This window comes from Eucalyptus grandis, chromosome 2, assembly GCF_016545825.1.
Source record: "Eucalyptus grandis isolate ANBG69807.140 chromosome 2, ASM1654582v1, whole genome shotgun sequence".
Taxonomy (NCBI): Eukaryota; Viridiplantae; Streptophyta; class Magnoliopsida; order Myrtales; family Myrtaceae; genus Eucalyptus; species Eucalyptus grandis.
In genome coordinates this window covers 8,946,995-8,967,289 of record NC_052613.1, presented here as the reverse complement: position 1 = coordinate 8,967,289, position 20,295 = coordinate 8,946,995, and the positions used below count along the sequence as shown (strand labels likewise).

Below are 20,295 nucleotides of genomic sequence, written 5' to 3'. Positions count from 1 at the left end.
ATAGATAATTTTGAAATAATAAATTAAATTTTTTTCATTTTTTTTAAATTTTCTTTTATTTTCTATAATTATATTTTTCCTTCTTTATTTTTGTTTTTGTTTTTGTTTTTGTTTTTTCTTTTATAGTTAAGGGCACCGGCCGAGGCCTGACGATCCTTGTTGGCCACTGGGCGAGGGCCTCAAAGCTCGTACCGACTTGAATCCATGATATCATGAAAGATGAGCGACTCCTTTCACTGCCGACCACTTCGTATGGGGATCAGAATAATATTCCCATGGATCCGATCTCGTTCGATGCATAGATCGTGCGCCACTTGACTTCCACTTTTAAACTTTGTTTATTTCACATATAATTGATTTGGAAGCTATTTTTCTTAAGAACGGTCGCTTTATCGCTCACTAAATTGCACAAGCGATAAATGTTTTAAATGTAAACTATTGTCAATAATAAAAATAATTTTTTATTGACTAATTATGTCAAATAGTACAATTAATCTTTATTAAGAAAATATTTTAGTGGAGCCAACTTCTTAGCTTTCCATTCTGTTTGAAACCGACTTCTACTTTTGACAAATTATCTATTTTGCGCTTTCATACTTGGACTTTTATTCTACAAGAAACTCACGAAACCTAATCGATAGGTACAATCATATGTATTTTTTCCCCGGTCTTCATAATTTAAGGGCTAGTTTGTTTTATTGAAAATAAATAATTTGGAAAATATTTTTTTAAAAGGGAAAAAATCACCAAAAATCTCAAACTTTGCCCAAAGTGATAAATTTACCCCAAATTTTTTTTTTTGATATGAAAAACCCCGAAATTTGCTAACTATGACACATTTTTCCCAAACTTTTTTTTGTGACGCAAAAAACCTTGAACTTTCATTTGTGTGATACATTTACCTTAAATCATAGGGGTATTTTGGTCTTTTTACTTTTTATTTTGTTTTATTTTTTTCCTTTTTTTCTTCTTCTTCTTTCTTCCCTCCGTCAGCCATGGTGGAGCCAGCGAAGGGAAGTTGGCGTCCGGTGAGAGCCGCCCTCGCCCTCGCCAAACACCGGCTTCCCTCCGCCGGAGGGAAGAGAGAAGAAGAAAACAATTAAAAAAACAAAAAGAATAAGATGAAAATGCTCTTAATGGGGTAGATGTGTCATAGTTTTTAAAGTTTAGAATTTTTCGTATCACAAAAAAAAAAAAATTTGTGGTAAATTTGTCGCTTTTGGCAAAATTTAAGGTTTTTGGTGGTTTTTTTCCTTATTAAAAATGATTATTTTTATCGACCAACAAAAATAAATGAACAAAAATTACTTTAATCATTTATGAAAATATTTAGATAAATAATTGTTGTCATTAATGTGAACATTCTTTGTTGATTAATCATATCAAATGATATAAAAGAATATTTTTAGAAAAATATTATTCAAATTATTCTTCTTTTCTAAACGGACAAGTGTAAAATCAATTTTTTTATATATATTTTGAGAAAGATAGCAGGCCATTGCAGGACCCGCACATCACTTCCGTATACCAAACCCTGAACACCGCGTCGAACAATGAACGAATGTGAACGGGCAGAGCCGCAAATGACGACTTCTTCGCTGATTTTTTTTTAATTTGGTATTTTATATTTTTAAATATTCTTGGGAGGAAAATGGTAGGCATCGGGCCTTCAAACCTCGTACATCGCGTCAAGTCTATTTGAGTTGATTTCTACTTTTAAACTCCAACTATTTCGTGAAACATAATCAATTCAAAAATCTTTAGCCATAAAGTATTATCAATAATGAAAATAATTTATTATTAATTAATTATTTCAAACGACATCATTAATCTTTATCAGGAAAATGTTTTACTGGAGCCAACTTCTTAGCTTTCCATTTGATACTGATTTCTACTTTTGACCAATTACTAATTTGGTGCTTTCATACTTGGACTTCTATCTTGCGATAAAGTCATGAAACCTAATCGATATGTCCAATCACATGCATTTTTTTCCTTAGTCCTCATAATTTAAGGGTGAATTTATTTAGTGGAAAATAAATAATTTAAAAAATATTTTTCTAAAAATGATCGTTTATATCATTTAATGAAAATGAATGAATGAAAAATATTTTCATTGTTTACGAATATGTTTAAATATAAATCGTTGTCTATAATGAAAATATTTTCTATAAACTAATCCTGTCAGGCAATATAAGTGATTATTTTCAAAAAAAAAATGTTAATTAAATTATTCATTTTTTTAACGAATGGAGTGTGAGAACACTTTTATTTTTAAATTCGAGAAAGAGAACCATGAGCTAGAGCAGGCCATTGCGGCACCCGCACGTCGACTCCTTGTCCTAAACCCGAAACATCCCCCCGGACGATGAGCAAATATGAACGGTCGGAACCCCTCATGATGACTTCTTCACCGATTTTTATTTATTTAATTTTATGATATTTTCTATTTTTTAATATTTTAAATATTTTTTAGTGGAAAAATGGTAGGCATCGGCCTCCACACTTGACACGTGGCATTTAACAAGGGCCGCGAAAGTCAAACTTTGCTTTATCATGGTGGGCCCGAAATCTGAAACGGTGGGTTTCGAGTGGGCCCACGAAAACCGCGTCCTGGGCTCAATGATTAGGAGCCCACCACGGCTCCAATCAAGGGGCTAAGCTGACGCTTTTTTTTTTTTTTTTCCGATTGCCAAAAAAAAAAAAAAAACGGGGAGAGGGCCGACCGGAAAAATTTCCTCCCCGTCATCGCATTCCGCCGCCCCAAGGCCCAGGGTCGGCAAGTCGCCGGTCCATCGTCTCAACCTCGTGAGGATGTTGACAGTAGGGGATATCTCTCTCCACGAAATATGCCACGCGACCCTCGAACCATTCAAAATCTCAATCATGACGTGACTTAAACTGATGACTTCATAAAATGAAAACTTTCCAAAAGTCCCGAAACTATAGCACTTTTGCCCATTCGGTCTTAAATTTTCTAGTTTTGCTAATTAATTTCTAAACATTTTTACGTGTTGTCAATTCAGTCTATCCAATCAATTTTTTGTCAAAATCATTGATGTGGATATCAGCTATCTTACGTGACATGACCGATGTTGACAATGACCGAGACCCAACTACAATACTTGTGGGTTATTGGACAAGGGCCTTGAAGCCCGTACCAACTTGAATCCATGATATCATGAAAGATGAGCGGCTCTTTTCACCGTCGAGCGGACCATTTCGTATGGGGATCGGAATAATATCGCCATCGTGGGGGGATTCGATCTCGTCGGATGCGTGGATCGTGCGCCACTCGTTTCGTCGGGCGCCGCTCGATTCCTCCTACAGTCCTACTCCTAATAGCAAGAATCTCCCACAGCTTTAATGTCCTTCGTCGCCTACCAAACCGAAAAGAACGACACGACAATGGGATAGAAACTTGATATTTATCGCCGCTTGCCTAAAAGCAAAATAGTATATTTAATAATAAATGCACTTAATTGTTATATTTTAATTAATAAAAAAAGCAGTGTATTTACAAGTGGGGTCATTTAAAGAAAATAATTGACCCCATCTGCAGCATTGTCAAGGAAAAGGAATACAACCTACAAATAGAGGGACGCGTTTGTTTCACGAAAAGCAAATCATTTGCAAAGCATTCTTTTGTAAAAAATGATCGCTTTATTTTTCTAACAAAAAATGAAGAAAAAAAAAATTCATTATCCATAAAATATTTTTCATTGAATAGATTTTGAAGTAATACGGACGATCTTTTTTAAGGAAATGTTTTTAGATAATTTATTTTCAATAAAATAAACATTTCACTAGCGTTGATATCACAAAAAGTTTTCAATCTGATATATAAGTGTCACATATACCTCAAATTAATTTTCATGTCATGGAAAATCTCAAACTATTATTTCATTTCCACATTTATTTCGAACTAATTTTCCTTTCACAAAAAAATCCCCAATCGATATTGTGTTAAATTTACCCCCAAATTAATTCGGGTCACAAAAAATTCCAAATGAGTACACCCATGAAAAATCTACCAGAATCCTAAGCAAAATTTGGGTAGAATTAGTAGGGTTCTTAGCTCAATTTCCTTCATATCTGGCTTCCCCAGAATGACTTCGTTTATGCACCCCGTTCATGTTGAATTTTCATGTCACGCGCTAATTATTTGACTTATCTGCGACATGTATTTCCATGTTAGCATAACTAGTATATTAGGCGGAAGCTAATGAATAATAGATATGTCGTAAGTGTTTCGGTTTTAAAATATTTTCGTCGCATGAAAATTGGTTTGGAGAGGCGCAGATGCACCGTCTTGGAATTTGCCCTGGCACAAAAATTAATTTAAAGTAAAGGTGGTACGAACTCACTCAATTGGAGAATTTCCCAGCAACTAACCCATATACCGAATCCCTCAGTTGCTGGCACCCATCCATTTAACTCCTGATTACAAACCGCCAAAAAAAGAAAAAAAAGCATTGTGAAAACATCGACGAAAGGTTCCTTGCTTCCATAATTTCAGGAAATCGACCAAGAAGACCAAACCAAAAGGCATCGACTAAAGTCAATTTCGGTTTCAATTTCCACGGTCCAATAGGAGCAAAAGTGCCATAATGTATACATAAATGAGCGTGTTCACGCAAGCGCACTAGGTAATGCGCGAACGAAATGGATTGCCGGTGACGTGTTGTCTCTGTCGGAACCATCGCAGCGCTCGTCTTTCCCTGCAAGATCGCAATGGATTTCGGAGTAAACAACGCGAAGGAATCGGATCTGTTCCTAGTTTAAACCTTGCGGGGTTGTCCTTGGTATCTGCTGTCGTGAGACGCACTTTGCAACGTATTTAACTCTTTTCTTTTTATATAATTGATCCTCGGCCTTTGTTTTTTTGTTTTTTGTTTTTTTTGGCTTTTGCGCCCCTCATCTTTTCTTTCTGGTTAGGATGAAAACCATAAGAAAAACAAAAAGAAACTCAAATTATACCTATTACCAAACTTACTGTGACACACTTAATCTTTTTTCGTATTACCAAAAACTTTACTCTCGAAGTGATTATAACTTATATCTAGACACATGAAAATAATATAACATTAACAAAGTAAAGTTTCAATTATAAAATGGAAGTTTAGATTAGTGATTCCAAATTATAAATTCATTATTGAATGCCATGAAATGACGTAAGATTGTGTGACACTATAGATATAGAAAAACACACAAAAAAAAAATTCCAAATTCTACGTTAAAAATTCCAGATTTCACTAATTTAGAATTTGAAACTTACTTATTGAAACGGATTTTCTAACTTTTTGAACCCGAACAAGATAGGTTCATCCCTTATTTGTGTTATGATGTGCATTTTAAAGATTTTTAGTGGTACAAAAAAAGTTAGGGGTATTCGTGTTATAATATAATATGAATTTTTTTGTGGAATCAACAATTTGGTTAATACTAACAAAAATCCTAAAACTATACCAACTGTGATAGTGTGACCAAAATCTTCTATTGTCTCATAAAAAATCATAAATTATATCTATTATAATATCAAAACCTCAAATTTTTTTTTTTTTGTAGAAATAACATTTAGGATTTTTTTGGTAGACAGATTGTATTTTCACCACAGCGAAAATAAATTTGGAGGTTTCCGCAACAATTTTTTCTTTTTGAGATATCGGTGTCTTAATGGAATAGTTTGAAATCTTTTTATAATATCTTTCATATTTTTTTTTTTAAAAGAGGAGTTTATTTCCTTTTTGCTTGTCGTACTCTTTATTCTTGTTCCCCAAAAAGGAGATCGCCCCCTTATCTCTCATTCTTTTTCTTTTTTTTTTCCTTTTTTCTTACTTTTCGTGAATTGATTATGTTGACCCACCACCGAGTCTATGTCACTGTGGGTCTTTGTCGTTTCTTAAATTCAAAGGAAACCTCTAAAGTCCCCTCCGTCACTGTGCACAATAGCGACCCCACGCGCGGTTGAGTCCATTTTCATCCATAGCCCTTGAAGATGAGGTTTAAAATAAAAAGACAATTTGATTAGCTTGAGGTTATCTTGTCTCACAAAAAAATGAATAATCTGAAAACCTTTAGAAAAAAATGATTACTTGCATGGTTTCAATAGTTAATTAATAAATTAATTTTCATTTATTTATGTTTTTAAGTATTCATTTTTTGATAAATGGTTTTCGAAAATTCGTTTGTCATAAAATAAACAAGTCTTAAACTGTAGTGATACCCGTACTAGGTTGGCTTTGATTATAATAGCATTTTCTCTTCCTTTCATGGTCCTAGGTTCAAGCATGTTTTAGAGTCCTTCATCAATGAAATATCGAATACACCGCGTCAACATAAATGAGCACGGCCTTGAGTCATATAAGAAGATGGATGAATCTAGTTATATTTAAATTGACCCAAACACCGCCAAACCCCTATTGAAAAAGTACCCAATGTACATTTACACGAGCAGTTTGACATATGACACGTCATACATTAGAGTTGTGTACGCAAAAGGATTTCACATGTAATTAATAAATGTAAAAACAAAGGACACATAAGGTACATTAGAGTTATGCACAGAGGAGGTATATTTTCATAAGGGGTAATATTATGAAAAATAAAAAATTATTACGTTTGTAATAATTTTACCTATAACCGATACTCTAATAATAAATTTACCTTATATTATTTTTCATTAGATTTTATCGTTAAATGTATTAATGAAAATTAATAGAAGATAAATTCGTAACAAATATATTAATTTTGGATTTTAAATTTATACGGGCATATCAATATTTCGTTATATTAATCGAAAATATGCTGTTAATGCCAATCATGGTTGGGTTGAATTGATGTTCCCGACAGCACTTCAGTCAAATGGCCGAGGCGCGTGGGTCTACTCGCTGCTCCCCTGCGTCGGAGCTCCTTCCCCAATTCACCGTCAATCACCACCTACCGGATGTCGCCAGGAGCATGCCGTCACTTTGCCCCAGTAACCCGTGACGTCACCTCCCCTCGGATTCCACATCCGACGGCTGAGATTGCCTTCTCTCGCAAGAAACGAAAGAAGAAAGCTTTGGGCGTAGCAGATGCCATGGCCACAGAACTTCTCCGAAACTCCCCTCCTCCTCTCTCTCTCTCTCTCTCTCTTCTTTCTCTCTCTTCTGCGCATTATCATACGACCGTGCGTTTTGCAGTAAACTAATGGGCGCGACTTGATTTTTGTTATCTCCATTAAAGTAAGACCTCGGAAGACCGACAACTTTATATGAAGCGGCCGAGGTACGCGCTGTCTTCTTCGTAATCCCTCGTCCTCCCCATCGCGGTTTACGAGATCGGCTTCGAGATGGAGGCGGAGAACAAGGTCAGGAAGACGGACGATACGGGCCGGGGCGGCAAGAAGAGGAAGCTGGCGGCGGCGGCGGCGGCGGTGATGGAGGTGGCGCCGGCGGCGGCGGAGGGCCCGCCGCCGAGCGAGGCGGAGGTGGAGGAGTTCTTCGCGATCGTGCGCCGGATGCACGTGGCGGTGAAGTACTTCGAGAGGCCGCGGCCGCCGGGGGGGGAGGCGCGGGCGCGGCGGGGGACGAGAGGGGCAAGGGGTGGAGGTCGGCGCTGGAGAGCGGCGCGCGGTTCGCGGCGGCGGCCGAGGAGATCGACGGCGACGGCGACGGCGACGGCGCTGGCGACGGCGAGGCCGAGGACGGGGTGAAGAAGGAGGGGCCCGACGGCGCGGCGGCCGCGAGGGCGGGCGGCGGCGGGTTCGACTTGAACGCCGTGCCGGAAGGCGGCCCCGGCGAGGACTAGAGGCGGCGGCGGCGGCGTGCGGCTGGCCCTTCTCCTCCGTCGTGTTAGTGGTTCCATCTTTGGATTTTTTATTTTTTTTCTTAACTTCCTAATTTTTACTTAATGTCATCTTTATTTATTTTTTTTCCTTTTTTTTGGGCTATGTGGCAATATTAGTAATTCTGTTGATGTTATAAATAGTTTAATGTGCTGCTTAAATCGTAGGGTAGAAAGAAAAAAACTCAGCTCTGTATTTCTGTAATTAGGAACAGAAGACAAAACCTGATGAACTTGATTTTGATGATATGTTATTATGAATGTAATTTTTCATCCTTTTTTATTTATTTACTGATGATGTCGGCAAAAATTTATTATTATTATTATTATTCTTTTTTAATTTTGTTATAGATCTACTTTGGGATAATTGCTCGTCTGTGATTGGCTGGCGCTGTCTTTCCGGGTTTCTTTTTCTAGCAAGACGTAGAAACTCTCAGATCGAATCGGATGCGGGGGAAATCATAATGGCGCGGGCCCCACCTGCTGGGGGTATTTTCGTCTTCGCGGGGGTGCGAATTTCTCTCCTCCTGCTAACGATAGTAGTAGGTCACGCAGGCGTAGATTTTTTGCGGGAGGCGGAATCGCCCGACGTGGCGCCATCGGGTGACGTCAGATTGCGCCCGTAAGCATCTCGTCCGTCCATTCGGGAGGTCAAAGGTCAAGGATGATGCAACGAGAAACTGAAGCCGGAGTGGTCGGCCGCGTTTGGTGAGAAGTTCTTCAGATCTTTGCTGGGGGGTGCTTTGTGAAAGTCGATTGATTGCAATGATTTTGTTTTTCTTTTGTTTTATTAAATGAGAGAATGGGATATTTCGTCTTTCCAGAGCACCTAAGAATTTTAGGTATGTTCGATATTTCGGATTTACAGGGAAAACAGGAGAATTTTTGAAATTTTGCTGCCGATATGTTTATTTTCAAGTAATAAACATATTAAGTGCAAATAGAGAAATTATTATTCAAGGTGCGTTTCTTTTATGGACATCTTATGATTTCAGAAAATATTTTCGTGAAAATAATCGTTTGTATGAAAAAGAATGAACGAAAATATTTCCATCGTCTACGAAAATCGCGATAATAAAAATATTTTCTTGTTGGCTAATTATTTCAAAAGACGTAATCAATCATTTTTAAGGAATTTTTTTTTCTAAATTGTTATTTTGAGCGGATGTTTCACCTAGAATTTAATCAACGCCAAAATATCTTTCCCGAAAGTCGTTTTTCAACTTTGATGAGAGGAGATGAGTTATTGACGACTTCGGACATGAAATATCCAAGTGGACAAAAAATAATTACAAACCTTTATTTTAAACTTTAAACCAAATTATACATACAAATCGTGCTGGAATTCAATCAACAACAAAACTCAAAAGTATGATCACTTTGAATTGTGTTGGAATTTCATCAACAACAAAGTTGAAAACATGTGCAAAGATGTAACGTCAAAATTGATACGATGGCAAAACACCCATGATAAAGATGCGTATCAAAATTTAATCAACGACATGGTATTAGGATAAAGATACGCGTCAAAATTTAATTGACAACACAAATCGGAAAGCTATAACTAAGAAAAAAAGTGCAGGAAAGTAAATAAAATATTACATTTTGATTGTCGAGAAAGCCTCTCCAGTTGGTGAGAACTTGACATTTATAGACCTTCTATCATAGCCGTTTGAGAGTAGGTCCTTTGTGAACGTAGCTATAGTTCCACACTTTTCCAATATTCCTACGTTGTTGATTCTCTTCTTCAAAGTTGTTGTCCTTAAAAAAAACGGCCTCGATCTTCCCATGTTCATTTTGCCCTTGTAACTGTTCTCCTCGGTCTCCTCTAATGGGTCTACACGTGCCTAAGCCTTGATACAGTCATTGCTTTGAATTGACCATCTTTCTCCTTAGTCAGTGCACTCATCGACGAACTCTGGTCTAATTGTCAACAATCATTTGTCGTCACTTGTCCATTTTGATAAGAATGCGGTAATGCATTTATTTCATATCCATTTGACCATTAAGTCCCATTGACCAAATAATGCCAAGAAAGACAAAGGAGATTTCTACACTCATTTAATTGCCTTGCTCCTCATAGGATTAAATATGCACGGAAAGTATATTCTCCTTCACGTTATCACATGTCGATAATAATTAAAAATCGGATATTATTAATCTAGCAAAAAAAGAAAAGTCATGCAAACAGCGGAATAAATGGACCCCTAAAAGAAAAGTCATGGTCAAAGTTAATTATTAATCTAGCAAAAAAAAAAAAGGAAAGGGTCAGAATTCAAAAGTGACACCAATAGTAAAAGTCCCAAGAGACTCGACAAAAGTTGGGTCTATGAATGGGTGTTGTGTTTCCATAAGAAATCAAATCTTCCGTTGTAACGTGCATAATGGGTATATGTTTTGTCGTATCATGAAAATTCCGAAGAGTTTCAAATAACATTTTGGGATATTTTTATTATTTTTATCCAGCAGCTAATTAAATTAGAAGCAGCCATCCTCATATTGTACAATCATGGCAATACAAAACATTTAAATGTGAAATAGATAAAAAAAAAAAAGTCCTTTGGTCTTAATCATCACTTCATTTCTACATGGCCACCTGCAGACAAAGTCTTAAAGTATGAAAACTAATGCATGGAATAACAGGACGGATGCAGTATTTAGCTAACGGGTCATAATTATTACCGAATGGGAATTTAAAAGCATCGATTTATAGGTGGGTTTTTGCCATGTGACTCTCTATACGTGCTCTCAAATGCCTATAGAAATTAGAATAGCTTGCCGACGTGAAATTATTATCCCGAAGACCAAACGTAGTCTAAAAGTTTTGGTTCATTTGAAAAAAGATATCGAATTCATTTCTATTGTTGACTTGCCCTATTATATCGTCATTGATAAATACTATTATATTTTGCTTTGGATCTTCCAAATTATTCTTGCGGGAGACTGGGACCGAATCTTTTTCTCGGATCCCTCTATAAAAGGATTCGTTCTCTTCATAAAAGGGACGAGGTTGACAAAACGGACACATCATTTTGTTGCGTACAACTATTAGCATTCGCCCACCAACATATAGGACAAAATCGAGTTAGTCAGATTTTTGCAATTTTTATATTTATTATAAACAAAAAGTACTTTCCATGCACGTCACTCACAAGTTAAAAATAGAAAGATAAAAATTATATTTTGGCCTTTCCTTGACCTAATTGCTTGGGCGTGGTAAAGAAGACACTTGCTACAGTATGCTTAACTAAAGCATGTGACTTGGTCTTGGGTTCCGAAGTCAAATTAAATTAGTAAGCTCGTCAGTTCAATTAAAACTAATCGATTGGTTAGACCTCTCGAATAACCTTTTTATGGCCCGAAATGACCCGGTCCCTTTTTTTTTTTCTTTTGGGGCATGAAAATGTTGGTAAAACTTTTCATTGACTTTGAATTGACTCTTGAATCTAACCCAATATAATACTTTGACCTAGATCTCGTCTCTCGAATTCCATGCTCTCTATTTCTTTGGAAATAGTTCTGAAAATACAATTCTTAATTTTTTTTCCAAATAATTTAATGAGAAAAGATTGATCTTTTTTAAGGCCTTTTGTTTTTTTATGGAGTCAGGGTTGAGTTTTTTGAATCCATAAAGAAGAAGGCAAGAATATAAGTGTAGGCACCAAACAAGTGGGCCAGTCTCAATGGGCCTGTGGACTTTCATTTGGGCCTTTGACCCAAAATTTTCCGACGAAGACTGTTGACCAATAATGATTTATCAAACGATTATGACTGTCCTTAATATATTCTGGCAATGCATCCTTTTATCTATGTTTTATGGAGAGAAATCGGAAATATAAACGCGAAAAGCGAATAATCTCATAAGCACGCCTAATACCTAATTTTGTAAGCTCAAATCCTCAATAAAATGCCTGTGCTAACAACAACAACGGGACCACAGCCGCCGCAAGAAACGTGGGTTGGCCTTCCCGATCCACCGTTGCGCCGCTGCTCAGGCCAGGGCCGGATCTGATGATGGTCGGTCTCGGTGCCACCTCCACGGCCACCGGAGAAGCTGGGATTTAGAGAAAGTTACATGAGAATCAGAATTCAAATTGAGTATAAAAGAAGCAGCAGAAAAGTTTTGTGTTCGTTCATATGTTAGTGGCATACCAGGAACCGTGTTGTTGTTGGGCCTTCTCGCTCCTGCAGAGACCCGTGGAGCTGGTGTGCTTGGAGATGCAGGCACTCCTAGGCCTCCAAGAGACAAAACCATATGACAACATTGAACATTTGAATCAGACAACATATATAGGCACAACAAAAATCATTGAGTGAACTAAGGTCTACGTCGACCCCGTGAAATGAAAGAAAAGGCTCATCCGAAGCCGGAATATTTTGTGAAAATGTTAGGTTTTGAAGGGTTTAATCCCTTTTATCCTTTTTGGTTCCCTTGATTGTTTCATTGTACCTGAACAAGAAGAGACATCAGCTGGGAGGATGCAGAGCCGGGGAAGTTCAAGAACCAGTGTGCCGTTAATAGGCAGAGGAACGAGGGACGTGTCGTTGAGCACGAGGCATAGGCACTGTGGCTGCTGGGTGTAGATCTGGTTGAGGTTGTTGCAGCACGGTCCGGATGGCAACCGCGCCGTGCCCTGCACAAATGGAGCGCAGGGGGCCAGCGACAGGAGCCGAGGCTGGCATGAGGCTATGGTGGGGCTCGAGGAGGCGGGGTCTTGCGAGAGGGCAGCGGGGGTCGAAGCGAGGAGAAGGGGCAAGAAGGAGAGGTGGAGGAGCAGGAGGTTGAAGGGGACAAAGGGCGGAAGGGAGTGAAGAGAAGTCATGGTTTGTGTTCTGAACTCTTGGTATCGTGCAGCTGAATTGGGTTGTGACAGAGGAGGCTTAATAGATCAAGTGCATGGCAAGAGTGTGAGCACGTCTTCATGCATGTTTGATGTTATTCCTGTCTCCATAGTCCAGGCACACTTTTCTTGCTCCATTTCTGGGCTGTGCAGTCACATTACGGGAATGAACTTTCAGTTCTGTCATCACCTTATGGCGGGTCCATAATCTGTCTCGAGGTTGCGATGCTTCAAGTCGCATCACTCGAGATCGCTGGAATTGGACAAAGGCCTCTGTATACATAAAGAGAAAGAAGCATTTCATGAAGCACGGATGGAAAGCATGTTCCTTTGGCGAAGGTCGGCTAGGTAGAGCTGACAATTCGCGTGAGGTCTTTGGGATATCCATGCACCTTTCCATGATGATGGATCGATGATTCTTCTCATAGTTCAATATGATATTTGCGATCAGAAGTGTTTTCCACTTAAAATTGGGCAAAAGTGCAACACAAGTGCCAAAAGTCTCGAAAAGCATAATTAAGTGTCATTTTCTTCGAAAAATAGAACATTTATATGCCAACTTTGGCAAATGGTGCCAGAAATTCGACGTGACTTATTTTTAATAATATAAGTTATCTACACGACTTGTCGAAAGCCGAGTCAAGCAAAGAAAAGACAAAATGACGTTGTTTTGCCTCTAATTTAAATTTTAATTAAATTTAATTTAAAATTAAATTAAAGAAAAAGGATTGCAAAACGCGTTCGAGGGCTTACAAGCCCTCGCCTCGATCAAGGGCGAGGGTCACAGCCCTCCCCCAAATTCAACCAGGGTTGCCAGCCCTCGCCTAATTGGACCAAGGGTTGTTGCAAGCTACCCTTGCCCCACGGCGAAAGTTTGCAAGCCTTCACTGCTGGTCAACTAGGGTCGTCGACCCTGGCAAGGCCCAATGACCTTGGTTGCCCCTTCCCGACTGTTGCTGGCCCTTCCCAATGACGGTGGGGCAACAGGCAATGAGGGCTTGCATAGGCCTTGCCAAACAAGTGCTACAATCCGTTTTAAAAATTGATTTTTTACTTAAATTTTAATTTAATTTAATTTAATTTGATTTGATTTATATTAAAATTCAAATTCAAGGCAAAATGAGTTGATTTTGGCTTGTCTAGCAATATCGTTGTGCAAAACAATATAATTTTGTACTCATTTCGTTGTAAAAATGCCATGTTAGCATTTTGATTGGAATTTCTTACCGTTAGTACTTTTCTGATTTTAGTACTGAAGTGTATTTTTTTGAACTTTTGCAACTTAATTGTCCCCCATGCCAAGCTTTGGCACTTGGGGGTGTTTGGCACTCCTTAAATTTGTATGAATTGAGTGAAGGCTTTTGTATGAAAAAGGACGGAAAATTGAAAGGAGAAAGCTATTTAAGCTGTTCATGAAAATTAACAAGGAAACTGGTGGAAAAAAAGTTAGGGAAGGAAAGACTAACCTTTTTGATATACAATTGTTGACATCTAAATTTTGATTAGGTATTTTGAATTAAATTGGTTAAGAAAATTAGGGACCAATTTGGCCCTAACAAAAATGATTTTCGCGTCACTTAGGTGTTAGTTCTTATTTGCATTCATTAAGTTTTATTTTCCTTTCTCTTACCTTATTTCAGATAAATAGAATTATATAAAAAGTTCCGACCGATTTGGGCTAGACACGGGTGGGCTTTGCAAAGTTGTGGGCCTATTCTCTCTTCTTTCTAAAAAAGATGTGGGCCTATTTTATTTCTTTCAAATGTGGGCTTGGAATTTTTTAAAAAAAAAAAAAGAGAGGGGGCTCTGGTTGGGCTCATACTTCAGGCCCATCCGGGCCAAAGGCTGGCGAGCCGGGTCGGTTCCAACTCGAGAGTCCGACCCAGATCCTTTTTATAATATAATATAGTATATAATTATTTTAATATAAAAAAATTCAATAAAAAAATCAGAAAATATAGTTTTATTTTCCAAAAATTAGAAAAATCCAAAGACGTTTTATATTTTCCAAAAAAAAAAAAAATGCAAAGATGGTTTATATTTTCTAAGAAATTAGAAAAGCTTGAAAAGATGGTTTTTATTATGCACAAATGCATGAAAAATCCTTGAAAACTCCAAAAAGCTTTACAGTTTAAACAAGATTAGGTACTGAAAGAGCATTAATAATTAACTAGTGTAATCAAGTGCCTAATCCTAGTTTCTCTGGTGGCATTGGAGTGAAGTATTTTTCCCAATATTTTACTTGGGTTTCTAATTCATCAACTTTAAATCGATTAGTGGCGACTCATATTTGAAATTGACCAGCAGATTAAAAATTCATACCATAAGTCAAGAATTGGCGGATTTGGGAGAGCCCAAGCTAAGCCTTGCTTAGTCGAGCCATTAGCCTCCGTACGTGCCCGCATGACAAAATGACGCCCGAAAAAATGAGGTCGCAACAACAATAAAAGGGATTACCCAAGAATATGTATTGAATCATGAGTGAGTAAAGAATGGATTTAAGACTTCATGATGGTCCTAATACAATCACAAGGAAGGTACTCTCGTTCCACAATATTAATACCAATTATCTTATCGAAGTAGTAAGGGAAGCTTTTGTGTGATTTTCTTTGATGGAGAGGGGAGAACATTATGTTTCTGAACGGGTGTTTTCTATTGTTGTCTAGACTGTTGTCTACAGAATTATTTTATCTTCCCTTAAATCACTCATACCTCTTCAAGAGGTACCTCTCAAGATACACCCATCATAGGCAATTGGTGTCTCTTGAGCAGAACCCATCATGGACAAAACACCGTAATATTAACGGAAACAAAAGGTTCATCTAGCTTACGATTCACCGCTGAACTGATCTAATAAAGCAAGTTCGGCGGTGAAACTTTTTCCAACGCCAGTTTTGCGTCTGAAGCTGAGACGAATCAAAGAGATGCCTCCTGCCTTTGCGCTTAGTTTTTCCCACGGGTACCTTCTGGATTACTAGAAAGAGGGAGATGCTTTGTTCCACTGCTGTGCATAAAACAACGCAAAGAAGTCAAGAATAATGAGCGACCGAGCGAGCTAGGCTAGCCTGTGCACGTTTGCCTTTCTCTGGCTCTTCGACACGAGAGATCAGAATCAGATTCCTCTAGAATCCAAAGCCAAATAGTTTCAACGTCTGTCATCTTTCCTCTCTCTATAACCCCATTTTATAGTCGCCATCTCGGCCACGCTAATTCGATCCCGAGCACTCGCTCTCTCGTCTCTCTGGTTTCCATGACTGGAAAGGTGACTACTTTTCCCTTCCTTTTCTGGGTTATTCTGGTCTAGTGTTTTCATCAAGCATTCAAAGAGCTATACTCAAATTTTCACACGCTAAAATAAAGCTTTTCTGCTAGTTCTATTGCATGGTACTTAGGATCAACATCGACTGCAACGGCTGTTACCGAAAAGTTCAAAGAGCCCTTCTGCAAATCCGAGGTAATCCCTTTTTTTTCTGAGCTTCTCGAGAGGAGCTATACAAGATCAGAAATGTTCACTTGATCCCAATGGGAATCTTTATCACAGAACTGGAAAACCATTTGATAGAGGAGAAGCAGTGCAGAGTAATCGTATGCGGCAAATTCGTCCCGCAGGACATGGCCATAGCATTAAGAAAGAAGACGAACCGCCGAGTGGAGATACTGGAAATTCAGGAGCTCGGTCATGGTGAGGAAAATGAAGAAGGCGGCGGCGAACATACGCAAAGCTTGGTTCCCAGATGGGGTCCTGTACCGAACCAAAAGCAGGTTTTACGTATGTAATGATAAGACTCGAGAGCAAACTCTATGTCTGTTCTTCGTACTTGTGTAGAGCTTGTGTGATGCACGTTCGATATATTCATATGTTGAGTCATTGATTCAAGAACCAGTCTACACGATTCATGAGATAATGTTTTTCTCTGTGTTTCGCTGGAATTCAACTCTTGGACGACATGTATTTTACTGAAAGTTGGTTCTTGATTTATTAGAGGAGATGGGTTATGGTGATTCTGGACATGAAATATCATAGGTTGTTTGTACCAAAAGGTGATTGGGTCGTTAATATAAGTGGACACGTGATTGAAGCAATGAGTATCATCAAGCGCGTGACTCATTGATAGCCAAAATCAGTATCGATATTGATGCGCATCGGTTGTCACTATAAGTCAAGGGAAAGTTGAACACATAAAAGGTATCGAGTTGCGGTTACAAGTTTGAAGTTTTTAAAAAACAAAGTGACTAGGTTAATGGAGCAATAAGTACGTATTTTTAAAGGGACAACCGTTTGGGAACAAGATCATGGCATTGTGAAGATATGGGCACAAAACTTAATGAAATGGAAGAACACAGGTACAGTTATTGGAGAACCGCTCAAGAATGGTTATAGCACAACCATTATAAAATACCATCAATTGTCTAATGTGCAGCTCGCACACTAATTAACCAAATTTACTATCTTTCAATTATTTTTTCTTTTTTGCACTTTTAGTTTCTAGATTCGCATTCTCGATTAAATTCGGACATGTTTCTTAGCTGTAGTTTCCATATCTATGTCTCGATTAAATTCTCGCATGTATCTTTATCTTAGGTGTTATGTCATCGATTAAATTCAAATGTAGCATTTTTTATTCTCAAGCTTTGTTGTCGATTCAACTTAGGCACAGTTTGTTTTCATTAAGTTATTTTGTAGTAGTTGTATTTCCGGCCTTATTGCCGATTAAATTTCGGCACGATTGTACTTGTGTAATTTTTTTATTTTTTCGAAAACAAGCTGTTGGTTCCCTTATGTGCCTGTGATATTTTCTCTCAGGTGTTGGAATAGAACCTATCTCCTTAAATTAAAAACCAAAGAACGACTTTCAATGCGACTTTCAATGAAAGATATTACGTTATTGGAGAAATTCTGACAAAAGATAGGTATACAAGAAAATCAATAACTTCACTTCAAACGGAACTAAACGTACACAATTATATTGGAATTTTATCAACTACACAACCTAAGAACGTAATCACTTTAGATGGAACCGAACGTATACAAATTGTGCCGAAATTTAATCGACGATAAAGCTTGAGAATGTAAAGATGTAACACCAAAATATAATCAACATCAAGGCACCTCGAATAAAAATTTAATCAACAAGCGAATCAGGAAACTAAAGTTAATTTATTGGACGACCAGAGTCTAAAAATTAAAACTACCGTGCAAGAATTTAAAGATAAACTGAATGATTAAATGTTTGTTTGTTTGCTTGCGGGGTTTCTATGGTACATGAATACTAGAATTTATAGAGTTTACAACATAATTGCTTATAAGAAGTTCTTCAGCGGCTTTAGCCATGCCTCCACATCTTTGGAGCTTTTAGTTTTATATCTTTACGTCGCCACAACTTCTTATCTTTAGATGAATACGTTCCTAATCAATCTGTGGTTACAAGAAGCTATAGTGATACTTATCCATCAGAAGCTCAGATATCCGAAGATATTGCTACGTGTTAATGTTGAGGTTGATGACTTCATTTTAGATTACAGACATTTGTTGTGATAATTTCTTTGGTTGTCGATGCTCTTTAAATTGTCGAAATTTATTTAAAAGAGCTTAAACATCTAAAAATATTGTTACTCATCAAATTGTCGACTATTTTTTTTTTGTTTTTTGTTTTTTTTTGTTGGTGCTGGAGGAACCGGCTTGCCGCCGACAGTCGCGCCGTAAATCCCAGTGACACTTAAGCAAGAGGACCCACCACCCCTGAGTCACACTTAATACACCTAGCGCCTCCTTGGATTTTGAACCCTTCACCTCTGGGTTGAAGATCAGCAGGGCCTTATCCAGCGGAGCCACCGCGGCCGGTGGTTACTATTGTTTGTTATTGAAGACTTTATCTTCACCAAATACTGCTCTCATCAACTAAGTCTATTACTTGTCCATAATGACCAAAATTAATCATAATGATTCATCAATAATTCAATTCTTTTAAATTAGATAATCAAAAGTCATCATATGCACCGTTTTCATCGACAAATTTGACATCTTCTTGTTGAATTTTATTGTAGTCAGATTGATCATATTGCTCATATTTTTCATAAGAGGCACAGTTTGTGTAAAGTCTTTCATGTGGCCCTCTATGTTTGTCCTTAAGTAATTGCTATACTTAGATACTCTCGTTGCCGATTGAAATAAATCGAGAAATTTTTTGGCTTTTGAATTTTTGTTCAATATTGAATTGTCAAATTTGTGAACCTCTTTATGTGAGTGTGAAATAAGGCATATATTACTAACCTTCTTGAATTGAGTAACAAACTAATCAATTGCTTCATTATCATATTAATAAATTCTCGCTAAATTAGCAATTGATATTTTGGATATCATTCTATAAACACGAAAATGGATTTGTCTTTCCATCTCAGCCCAAGTATGGATTAAATTAGGAGATAAATTTGTATACCAAGCAAAAATAGTTTAACAAAAACAAAAGAAACACCTAAGTCTCAAGAATTCATTTGTTCTTGCCTATCCACATTGGGTAATAAATCACCCAACATGTTCGATAATCGAGTGGTCAGCTTCGCCAGTGAAAACAATAAAGTTTGGGAGTTTTGAATGTCAACCAAATTAGGATGTGACTTCCTATATATTGGCATGACCATTCCTCTATCAGCACATAATTATTTTAATACCAGTTTAGCTACTTGTTCATGATTCGCAAGTTGGCCCCTTCCTGCCCCTGGGTTAAAGGTAGATAAATCGATAGACTTGATCTTCCTGTTTCTTAGGTTTAGGGTAGATAGGATTTTTAAAATTTTTACCAGTGGTGGGATCGCTTAACCTAAATTATTTCCACCATTCAATTGATTCAAAGTTGGAGGAACAAACCCAAATTCCATTGTGTTAGGTTACATTGGTATGGACTAATTGAATGTCCCAAGCCTGGATGACATCATTCATCACATCGACAACCGTTGTCTTGATCACATTGGAAATGTGTCTTGCCATCTTATTATGTCGTTTCTTGAACAACCTCTTCATGGTAGCAACCAAAGTGAGGTTTGGTGCTAAGTCCCTCATTTGATTCTCCGTAAAGTGTAGGGATTTCAACGTTATCCTTTTGGCTTGGCTATGTTGTTGGAGCAATTGAGGTCTTAGACTAGGTCAGTATATGATGACTCTTGACTATCATGTTGCCCGTAGCATGATCATACTCTGGATCATTTCTTGTTTTTGGCATTGTACTTCCTCATATTGATCACACCAGTCTTACCAGACATGCCAAAAATATGTTTTACTCCATGACAAATATCTTTAAGTGAAAGTTATTCTTCAGTTTTATTAGAAGAGATGGGTTCTATGTCGATTTCGAATAAGAAATATCACAGGTAGACAAGAAAATTACGAACTTCACTTCAAATGGAACTAAATATACACAAACTGGAATTTCATTGATGACAAAACCTGATAATATAATCACTTCAGATGGAACCAAATGTCCTCAAATTATGCTTGAATTTAATCAACAACAAAGTCTATTGACGTAAAGATGAAAAGCTAGATTTTAATTGACAACGGGGGACTCAAGATGCAACAAAGATGCATGCTAGAATTTAATTGACGATGCGAATAAGAAAACTATAGCTAAGA

General features: G+C 37.6%; 2 protein-coding genes across 2 annotated transcripts; one reads left to right on the top strand and one right to left on the bottom strand.

The window, feature by feature from the left end:
• Positions 1–11,726: 11,726 nt before the first annotated feature.
• LOC104434404 (non-specific lipid transfer protein GPI-anchored 13) lies at positions 11,727–12,650 on the bottom strand. Its single transcript, XM_010047341.1, has 3 exons — positions 12,278–12,650; positions 11,980–12,057; positions 11,727–11,881 (listed from the first exon to the last, which is right to left on the bottom strand). Exons 1-3 carry the CDS (start codon positions 12,648–12,650, stop codon positions 11,727–11,729), a joined length of 606 nt encoding a protein of 201 aa, XP_010045643.1.
• Positions 12,651–15,594: 2,944 nt separating this feature from the next.
• LOC104421602 (heavy metal-associated isoprenylated plant protein 9) lies at positions 15,595–16,726 on the top strand. Its single transcript, XM_010033614.3, has 3 exons — positions 15,595–15,930; positions 16,041–16,122; positions 16,210–16,726. The coding sequence occupies exons 1-3, from the start codon at positions 15,919–15,921 to the stop codon at positions 16,443–16,445; spliced, it is 330 nt and encodes a 109-aa protein (XP_010031916.2). The 5' UTR covers positions 15,595–15,918; the 3' UTR covers positions 16,446–16,726.
• Positions 16,727–20,295: the final 3,569 nt, after the last annotated feature.

Excerpts from the sequence above, each read along its gene's own strand:
- LOC104434404 (XM_010047341.1), bottom strand. The coding sequence starts at position 12,650 with ATGACTTCTCTTCACTCCCTTCCGCCCTTTGTCCCCTTCAACCTCCTG. Across the intron at positions 12,058-12,277 it reads TGATGTCTCTTCTTGTTCAG|GAGTGCCTGCATCTCCAAGC; the intron begins GTACAATGAAAC and ends TTGGAGGCCTAG. Across the intron at positions 11,882-11,979 it reads CAACAACAACACGGTTCCTG|CTTCTCCGGTGGCCGTGGAG; the intron begins GTATGCCACTAA and ends TCTAAATCCCAG.
- LOC104421602 (XM_010033614.3), top strand. Across the intron at positions 16,123-16,209 it reads AGCCCTTCTGCAAATCCGAG|AACTGGAAAACCATTTGATA; the intron begins GTAATCCCTTTT and ends TCTTTATCACAG.